This window comes from Mustelus asterias, chromosome 2, assembly GCF_964213995.1.
Source record: "Mustelus asterias chromosome 2, sMusAst1.hap1.1, whole genome shotgun sequence".
Lineage (NCBI taxonomy): Eukaryota > Metazoa > Chordata > Chondrichthyes > Carcharhiniformes > Triakidae > Mustelus > Mustelus asterias.
This window is the reverse complement of record NC_135802.1, coordinates 48,035,336-48,045,702: the sequence shown is the minus strand read 5'-3', so window position 1 is coordinate 48,045,702 and position 10,367 is coordinate 48,035,336. Positions and strand designations below refer to the sequence as shown.

General features: G+C 48.2%; 1 protein-coding gene across 1 annotated transcript in view; it reads left to right on the top strand.

Annotated features, from left to right (window-relative positions):
• mrc1a (mannose receptor, C type 1a) overlaps window positions 1–10,367 on the top strand; it is a 164,133-nt gene that overhangs the window by 134,188 nt on the left and 19,578 nt on the right. Inside the window, exon 23 of the mRNA XM_078234598.1 lies at window positions 9,434–9,538. Within this exon, the coding sequence (XP_078090724.1) occupies window positions 9,434–9,538 (105 nt within the window). The remainder of the gene's footprint in view (window positions 1–9,433; window positions 9,539–10,367) is intronic.

The window sequence follows — 10,367 nt, the reverse complement described above, 5'->3', positions numbered from 1 at the left end:
CGCCTCCACAGCACTTTGCAGTGGCATTGTCTTGCTGCGAGGTGTGGTCAGGGACTCGACTGAGTGCTGGTGTTCTGGGGTGGGGGAGGAGTCCACCATGTGCTGACTGAGGCCTAACCAGATGAAGCAGCTGCTGCTCCAGGCCGGGGTGCAGAGGTTCAGACATGGACTGCACGGAATCTGCTGTCACTGGGCATACATCTGGTGCTGATTTGCAGTCTGTCCCTGCCCTGTGCCACGGACCAGCAACTCATGCACACATGGCTCAAGGGTGCGCATTGCCCATGGCTGCACACCGACCTGCATAATCTGTGCCAGCATTGGTCATGATGGGAATCTCACAGATCCCTAATCGGGCCCTGCATGGCACCACAGATTGTGTGGGGTTGCCAGCTCTTGAGTGGAAATGCTGGCCCAAGTGAGGGATTAGGGTGATGCTGGGTCTATGCAGCCAATGATAATAATCCATCATTCTATGCTCTTTCCAAACTCCACTGTGCAGATGGATCTCGGTTTGCTCGATCCGGAGCTGGCCATGTTGGTGGCAGCAGGGACGGAGGCTCAGGAGGTGCCGGGTGTGGAGAGACCAACGCAGGAGCAGCCACTACCAGACCCTCAGGAAGGAGGGCAGGGGGCTGAGGGCCAGGAGGTGGATGAGCAGGCTCCTGAGAGGGTGCACAGAAGGCGGAGGGTGCCGAGGCCAAGGAGGTACAGGCCCTGCAATTCCTTCGAGGCCCTCGCGGAGGAGATGTGCTGTCGCCGGCTGCACTTGTCCAAGACCACGATGCATCACATTTGTGAGGTGCTCTCACACCTGGCACCTAGGGGGAGCAACGGCCACCTGCTCCCTCTGGACGTGAAGGTGATGGCATCCCTCAATTTCTATGCCTCTGGGTTATTCCAGGCTCCCAGTGGTGACCTAGCTGGGATCTCCCAGGCCTCCGTGCACAGATGTATTATATAAATGATTTGGATGCGAATATAGGAGGCATGGTTAGTAAGTTTGCAGATGATACCAAGATTGGTGGCATGGTGGACAGTGAAGAAAGTTATCTCCAATTGCAACAGGATCTTGAGCCAATGGCCAGTGGGCTGACGAATGGCAGATGGAGTTTAATTTAGATAAATGCGAGGTGATGCATTTTGGTAGATTGAACCAGGGCAGGACTTACTCAGTTAATGGTAGGGCTTTGGGGAGAGTTACAGAACAAAGAGATATGGGGGTACATATTCATAGCTCCTTGAAAGTGGAGTCACAGGTGGACAGTGATGAAGAAGGCATTCAGCATGCTTGGTTTCACCGGTAATGACATTGAATACAGGAGTCGGGACATCTTGTTGAAGTTGTACAAGACATTGGTAAGGCCACATGTGGAATACTATGTACAGTCCTGGTCATCCTATTATAGAAAGAGTGCAGAAAAGATTTACTAGGATGCTACCTGGACTTGATGGTTAGAGTTATAAGTAGAAGCTGGATAGATTGGAACTTTTTTCTCTGGAGCGTAGAAGGCTGAGGGGTGACCTTATAGAGGTCTATAAAATAATGATGGGCACAGATCAGCTTGATAGTCAATATCTTTTTCCAAAGGTAGGGGAGTCTAAAGCTAGAGGGCATAGGTTTATTGTGAGAGGGGAGAGATACAAAAGTGTCCAGAGGGGCAACTTTTTCACACAGAGGGTGGTGAGTGTCTGGAACAAGCTGCCAGAGATAGTAGTAGAGGTGGGTACAATTTTGTCTTTTAAAAAGCATTTAGACAGTTACATGGGTAAGATGGGTATAGAGGGATATGGGCCAAATGCAGGCAATTGGGATTAGCTTAAGGGTTTAAAAAAAAGGGTGGCATGGACAAGTTGGGCCGAAGGGCCTGTTTCCATGCTATAAACCTCTATGACTCTGTGACTCTATGTGTGCGGCAGGTCACAGGTGCCCTGTATGCCCGGGCAGGGCAGTTCATTAATTTCAATGTGGGCTGTGCACAGCAGGAGGCCCGGGCTCGCGGCTTTGCATCCATCGCCAGGATCCCCAATGTGCAGGGCACAGTGGATGGCATGCACATCGCCTTGCGAGTCCCCCATGCAGGACTGCAGTGATTTGTGAACCGGAAGGGGTTCCACTCCCTGAACATCCAAATTGTCAAATCGGCTCAAGATCATGCAGGTCAATGCACACCACCAATGGAGTGTCCATGACAGCTTTGTGATCCGGCAGTCGGACGTCCCTGGGTTCTTTAAAGACCAGCCCAGGCTCCCGGGCTGGCTACTGGGTGACAAGGGTTACCCGCTAAGGTCATGGCTGATGATGCCTGTGCAGAGGCCCCAGTTCGAGGCGGAGACCCGCTACAATGAGGCCCATGCAGCCACCCGGTCCATCGTTGAGCGGTGCACCGGCCTGCTGAAGATGCGGTTCCGCTGCTTGGACCGCTCTGGGCCCTGTGCGTGCTTCACACATCATCACCGTTTGCTGCGCTCTTCACAACATCACCCAGCAGCATGGAGACCAGCTGGAGCAGGAGGAGGAGGAAGAGGAGGAGCAGCGAGGGAGTGAGATGGGCGCTCCACCACATGAAGAGCTGGAGGAAAGATAGCGGGCGGCGATGGCAGGTGTCCGGCAGGGAAGGGCAGTGAGGGATGCCTTGATTGTAGCCCACTTCACCTAGCTGGTGCTGTGCATTGAGGGGGGTGCAACCACCACACCCCAGGAGCAAGTGCAGCTACTATTCCCCCTCCAAACTGACCTGGGCCCTCAAACCACCACATCACCCTTCCCCAGCCTCTCTCATCCCACCACCCTGTCCCCCAGAAACATCCGACCTGACCCTATTAATGTGCTTGGGCTGGCAATAATTGTGAGTCTTGTTTGAAGGCTGGAGGATGGTGACGACTTGCTGTTGTGCACACTGGGATCCTGCCCCTGGTGCCACTCAAGTCTGACTCCTACCTGTACTCCGAATGCACGCTGCCACCCTAATCCACGTAGCTGTAAGGTTTGGGGACACATGTTTTTTGGCCAAGTTGGGATGGGGATCACTTGCACCAAGGGTCTGGTGGATGTTGGGGAAGGTAGGACAGGCACTCTGAAACATGTGGCTGAGTCTGCAAAGCTCAACAGACAGCACCTCTATGTTTGGGAATTGGGAACACAGCTGTGGTGGGGGTGGGGGGGGGGGGGAGGGGAAGAGAATCAGAGACACATTAGTCACAGCATGATGTGCAATTCACAGTGTATTGTGTCCTTAACATAAATGATTACCAAACCCTGACTAATGCTGACCTTCACCCGTGCCCTTTAGTGAACTACAACTTTGTGCCGTCTACTGCTTCTTCTCGGTGCTACCCCAGGATGCACATCGGAGGTGGAGGTGTCCAGCTGTGATGCACAGCCCATTGCCTGTGACGCCCTTGGAGGACGTCCCCTGGGTGGCCGGGACCTGGAGAGCCCCAGCTGACTTGCGGATGGCACCCTATTTATCTCACTGGCCCTGTGATGCCCTGGTATGAGGAAGCGAGGAAAATCGGAAGGTCTCTGGACATCCAGGATCTCCTGGGTGGAAGACCCCGACATGGGCTCAAGCTTTTCCTCCTCCCTTGGGGTGTCCAGAGGCCCCGGAGGCACTGCATGGGACGCCAGCGTAGCTGGACTCAGCTCCAGAAGCTTCGGCATCACCTGGCTCTGTCAGTCTGGAGGCCTAGATGCCTCTGCCCCACAATGTGTGATCCCTCAGCCCTGGCCCTCTGAGACTCGGCCAAGCTCCGGAGCTCCTCCGCTACAGCATTCTGTGAGCAAGACAGGCTCTGGAGCCCCTCAGCAGTAACCCTCTGAGCCTGGGCTAAGTTGTCGAGGCTCACAGCCATGGCCTGCTGTGTCTCCACAATGCCAGCGAGAGTCCCAGCCATGGCCAGCAGTGTCTCCCACAGGCCCCCGACACACATGGCCATCGAATGCTGTGCCTCCTGGATGCCGGAAACACACTCGCCCGTGGTCCGCTGTGTCTCCAGGATGGACTGGACACCGTCACCTATGAGGACAGACCCCTGAGCCAGACTTTCCACTGCAGTCGCCACCCTTGCAGTGTTGGCCTGGTTCGTACGCTGTGTCGGCACCACCTCCTGCAACAGCACTCTGTTGGACTCCCCTAAACAGCCTTGCAGTCGCAGCATGGTTGCTGACAGCCCTTCCACAACTCCCCAGGTTTCCTGACGCATCTCCACCAGCCTTGGGAGGAACAAATCCAGAGGCCCAGCAGCTGGCTTGGGGACAGCTGAATCCTGGCCTCCGACAGACCTCCGTGTGCCCGAGCCCTCGGCTATGCCCACCTCCACCCGATGTGCATCAGCGGCTGTGATGTGCTCACCAGATCGTGACCCAGAAGTCTCAACACTAAAGGCACCCGCCGTGGTGATCGTCTGTGTTGGTGGATTGTGTGGTACATGCCAGTGACACTTCAGTGGTGCTGCCCTCTGAGGATTCTTCAGTGCCTCCCTCCGAGGTGTCTTCCAGGGGGTCGTGGGCAGTTTGGTCCAGAGCAGCTGGGGCAACGGCAACACCCGAAGGGGCGGGTTCCTCTGGGTCCAGAGCTGGAAAAAAACACACATTCGGGAGAGGGAGACAAAACATTCCATGCAGCATTGCACTTACTTAGAGGAGCACCAAGGTTGAGGGTGCGCTTCTGCTCACTTGCATGCTGTACACCGACCTGGCTGTTGGTGACCACTTGGTTTGGTCCATCACCTCCTGCCAGCTCCATGGCACACTCCTCCATGCTACTCAGCTGCCGCAGGTCAGGCACACCACCACCAATCTGTGTCATCACCCGTGCATTGTGGATGTTCTTTTCCTGTGGGAACATAAGGTGGATAGCAAGCATTAACATATTGCAGTGCATGGTGTGCAATGCCTGCCTGTGTCTCGGGCGTTGTGCTGACAGTTTTGGGGAAAGCAGTCACCACTGAAGGGTCCTCGTTGAGGGGTGAGCGGACGGGGTTAGATTCTGTTCCTGGGGGAAGGGTCATTTGTTGCATGCCCTTCAGGTATCTAAGCAGGGTTGGAGATCCGTGCCAAGCATGTGCAGGGTTCCAATTGGGATGCTCACTCACCCTTGCTGCTCGCAGATGGTCGTTCATTTTTTTGCGGCACTGTCTGCCAGAGCGCAGTGTCAGGCTCCTGGCATTCACCACTTCTGCCACCACCTCCCACAATGCTGTGGCAGATGCACCCCTTGGGTTGGGGCCCTGACCAGGGAACAGACGGTCAGGCCTCTCCTCCACAGCATCTGGCAAGTGCTCCTGGTCTGCCTCCGAAAATCTGGGAGTCGGTTTCCAAGCAGCCATCTTGTGGTGTGACTGGCTGTGTGTCCATTCCTGCAGCTTATATACAGCTCTGGCTTATTAGGAGAGTGCAGGTGCAGTGAGTGCGGCCGGTCAGGGGCCCGTTGGCAACAAATACTTGTGAGAGGTTTTGAAGGCTGCTTTCAGTTGAGTGTCATTCATCCCTCGGGTGCTGATTGGCTGCCATTCAATAGGCTGCTGTGTCCGGCGGGGGGGGGGGGGGGGGGGGGTGCAAAACTCAGGGCTCCTAATCGATTAGCTGCTGTGTCCAGGGGGGATGCAATACTCAAGGCTCCCATTCAAGAGGGGGAATGATCACAAACTGGGGTTGTGCATGTCAGCACAATGCTAGTTCTCTGCAGCACAGCTGTGAGGTCAGTATGTTCAAGGATGGAGGGATTGGGTACCCGCATTATCCGGATCCATGGGGGCATGAGGTGAGCGGGCAGCCATGTCTGTGTGTGGGGGGAGATGGGGGGGGGGCAGCGATGAGGCCAGCGATGTCTCTGTGAGGGGGTTGTGGGGCCAACGATGTCTGTGAGGGGGTTGTGGGGGCCAGCAATGAGGCCCACGATGTCTCTGTGGGGGCCTGCGATGTCTGTGCGGGGGTTGTGTGGGCCAGCAATGAGGGCAGTGATGTGTGTGCGGTTGGATGACAGTGATCTGGATGCTGGGAGGTCTTTTCCGCGATCTCCCAGTGATGTGCACATGCGCGTGTTCCAGCTCATCCCACCGATTTCAGACTCTTTGGCCCCGTCCCCTGAGCGTTTAATGATATTCACGACTGGGCCCTCTGCATTTCACAGAGTGCGGAGATTCTGGTGAGAAGCTGAACTGTCAGAACAGTCGCGATTTAGAACAGTTTTCCTGCCAATTCAGCACTTTTGGGAGAATCGCCCCCTGTGAGAGAATACTTACTTATTTAAAAATGTATTGAACTACTGAACATGCAATATACTTCATGTGGCCAAGTACAACGCAATGTTGTAGATTATTAAAAAATTGAAAAATAATCATCATTCTGACATAGAATCCAATCTGTCATAGAATCAACTCTACAATATTCCAACAAAATATTTTACAATACTCATCAAAATCTAAAGCAAAGGTACTTTAAATTGCCCGAGTATCAAGTTGTCTGTTTAGCATGGTGTCTCTCTGAATTAAGTACGTAGCCTCTAATTTGAGAAGCATAAGAAGCTTCCAATACTTCCAAATTTTCACTGGCCAAGTTTTTTTAAAAAGCTGTTTCTAACCTGATTAACAGATCTTTAGCAATTGTGGGTGTTTACCTCTGTGGAAGCTCATCCCTTCTTCATTGTCCCTATAAAGTGATATCATTCAATAACATAAATAAATAATTCAATTTTTGAGAATTCTATAATCATGAAGTTGTGAGCTTTTATCAGGTCAAAAATGTTTGTAATATCTTACAGTAACAATTACTATAAGTTATGCTTATTTATTCCTTGTTAGAATTTGTATTTTATATTTAAAAACTTGCATATATTTTTACAAAGAATGGTCCACAACAGCCATTTCATTATTTCTTCTAGTACAACCAGAGGTTATGTAATTTTTCTTATATGATTCAGCCAGGGGGTACATACCTGTAGTGCCTATTCGTTTGTAAAGATGATTTGTAATATTTCATTTCTGTGATTGATAATCTTTATATAAATTGATGATATTTCACAAGTGTTAAAGACAGAACCATACTTCTTTATCTTCTCCTTGATTACCCGTGAGCAGAGGTGTTTTTGAATGATGGCTGTGGCATGTTTCCCAAAGTCTTTTGTTTGCATAGCCCAATTTTATAATTAACACATAGCAAAGTCTCTTTGATCAACTCAGAAGGTTAGTTGATTACATAATTCAAACCTGGGGGCAGGGAGAAGGTGGATTGTACTCGTGCATGCAAGTGTGCACACATGCACAAAAGAACCACAATAATGAGTATTAGTTGGAGCCCAGAGGGTTCTTCTTTCATGGCAGAGTTCAGTCCAGATGAGTTCCTGGTTGGAGATAGCAACACAAAAACTCTTGTAATGAAACGCAATGCAGCATGAGAGAATTTCTGTGCTTAGACTGTTTGGCAGGCAAAGATCAGTGACTTTTAAAATTCAACAATCTTGAGGAGTTCAGACATGGAGATCAGCTGCTTGGTCACCTAGGGGGTTCTGCTGGGGGTCTAAGTGATTAGTTGGTAATTCAGCAGATTTTTCAGCTTTTAAAAGGATTATAGAGATTTCAAAATGGCCACTTGAGTCATGTGACCCCATTTCTGCACAGTGATTTCTAAAGGAACAATGAAAGAATGATTATTTTGCTCCTGTAACTCCTATTGGTAGCTTCCAGAACATAAGGCCAATCCTGTGGTCATGTGATTTGTAGCAATCATCCTGTTGGGTTCAGCAGAAAGTCCATTTTAAATATAGCAAAAACAAAGGCTGATATACTATATTTGGATTTAAAATTTTTTTTTGACGTATACAAGGGCTGGAATTCTACCGGTAGTTCATTCGCCATCGCCGTTGCTAGAGTGAATGGAGACTTTGTCACTCAGCCAAATCTCCCGTTCACTGCAGTGGTCCAGAGAACCCCAGCTGCAGGCAAGGCAGGAGAATCCGGCCCAAGATATTGGTGATATCTAGTTCTATCTGGTACCAGCTTTCAATAAATTATTTTTTCAAACTTACTTCATTAAGGTTGCCATGTTACAGACAAAACTGGACCTGCTTTATCTCACCAACAGATGCTAATTTCTGTTAAAAACATTTTAACATTCTTTTTGCTAAGAAACACATTATCAGGATTATATCACAACATTTAAGAAGCATTTAGATGAGAACTTGAAACACAATAACTCACAAGGCTATGGACCAAGTGCTGGAAAATGTGATTAGAATAGATAGGTGTTTGATAACTGTCACAGATATGATGGGCCATTGGGCCTCTTTCTATACTGTAAAGCTTTATGATTTTATAAAATAGATAGACCCTAAATATTCTGTTTTTCTCATTATAGTGTTTTGGGTACTCATGTATAAGGAGCTTTTAACAACATTCCAGTAGCTTTTAGTTGATGGTCATTAACTACAGTTTTTAACCAAGTTGCCAGAATTATCTCTGTGCAGAGATATCCGTTATGTGGAGATACCGGCGTTGGACTGGGGTAAACACAGTAAGAAGTCTCACAACACCAGGTTAAAGTCCAACAGGTTTATTTGGTAGCACAAGCCACTAGCTTTTGGAGCGCTGCTTTAACCTGTCTTTAACCTGTGGTTAACCCTCTCTCCACTCACATTGTCTGTACCTTTAAGACTTGATTACCTGTAAAGACTCGCATTCCAACCATAATTTTGTCAATTGAGTTTGTGTCTTTCTGTGCCCTGTTTGTGAACAGAACTCCCATTTACCTGATGAAAGAGCAGTGCTCCGAAAGTTAGTGGCTTGTGCTACCAAATAAACCTGTTGGACTTTAACCTGGTGTTGTGAGACTTCTTACAGAGATATCTGGACAGAAACTTTTCTGCTTTTCAGAGGAGTGATCACATATTAAATTCATTTGTATTAAGGTTTTTTTCTTAAAATGTAATGGCTTAACTATACCTGAATTTAACCTAATTATCTCTAATTGTATCTTTATTTTTTACACACAGAGCATGGTTTCTGCATTTGCTACCCATTTAAAGTCTGCACATTTCAGATAATTGCCCCTACCAAGTGAGCTTCACCACATGGCAGTAGAAAATTAGAATATTAATTAGGAATTCCAGTTCTTTGTCTTCTCATATTCTTCAGCAATTATCTCCAGAAATATTTCTGACTGTATTTGAACTTATTCATCACATTCACTTCATCGTGTTTCTCCAGTACCTTAATTTCATAAGTCCATTACTTCCTGTGTAATATAAAATACTGCCTGACTTGTAATAAGTTCTTTGATAATGTGCCACACAACTTGATCTGTGATATTTGCAGGACACATCAATCAGTTTTTGTCTGGCATCCATGGATTAATTAGTAATTATGGTTAGTAATTGTTTCAGGAGCTTACTGGTGTTAGGTGCTGACTCTTATTTTTTTGCTTTTGCTATATGGGCAACTGACTGTGTGACTGTGATTGCAAATGCAAATAACAATATTGGAACTTGGAGGGATGACTACTGTGATCTTAAAAGAGGCTTTATATGTCAAAAGTACAAAGGTGAGCATTTTGTATGACATTTCAGGACAACTTATTAATAATCTCAATGTATCTGGTAAATGAGCTGAAAAAAATAAGACTGTGTGCAAACCTTATACTGGAAGACCAGTTCAGCTTAGTTAAAAATTCTTCATTATCCTATTTGTGCAGTTCACAGCATGAAGAATTGTTACTTGAATTATTTTTCAAGCTCGTACTGAACAGATTAGCTTCTGTGGGGTGCTTACTAATGTTATCCTCCATCTTCCACCCGAGCCTTTTATACTACCCTTCCTCAGCACCACTGCTCTCTCGGTCTTGTCTCCTCTCCTGATACCCTCTATATTCACCTCATCACTTATTTTCCCCTTCCACTTTCCTTCTTCCCAGCTCTCTCCACTCCTGGTACCTTCCCTCCCTCATCTTTCCATCTCCTTTTCCTGCCTATCCCATTCCACACTATTCCCTTCCTTCATTCTTCACCTTCTTCCCCTCCTCCCCTTCACCATTTTGATTTCTCTTCCCTTTCCTTCCCTCCTTTTTCATTTTCTCCTTTCCTTCTCCCAACCCTATCTCCTCTTTCTTTATCTTCCTCCATTCCCCACCTTGGTTCAGTTAGTTTTCTGCTCTGTTTGAGCTGAGGACTACCTTTCACCTTGAGTTTTACTATGCAATGCCATGAGAGATGGACTGGTCTTATTTATTTCCTCTTCCCCTCTCAGCTGTAAAGACTCTTGCATGCTCTCAACGTTGATGATTCTGAATAAAGGCAAGTTATAGATGATGTGGAACAGGAGGAGGAAGAGGTGGAGATGGGCAGCCATTACTTTTTAAGTATACAATGCATAAC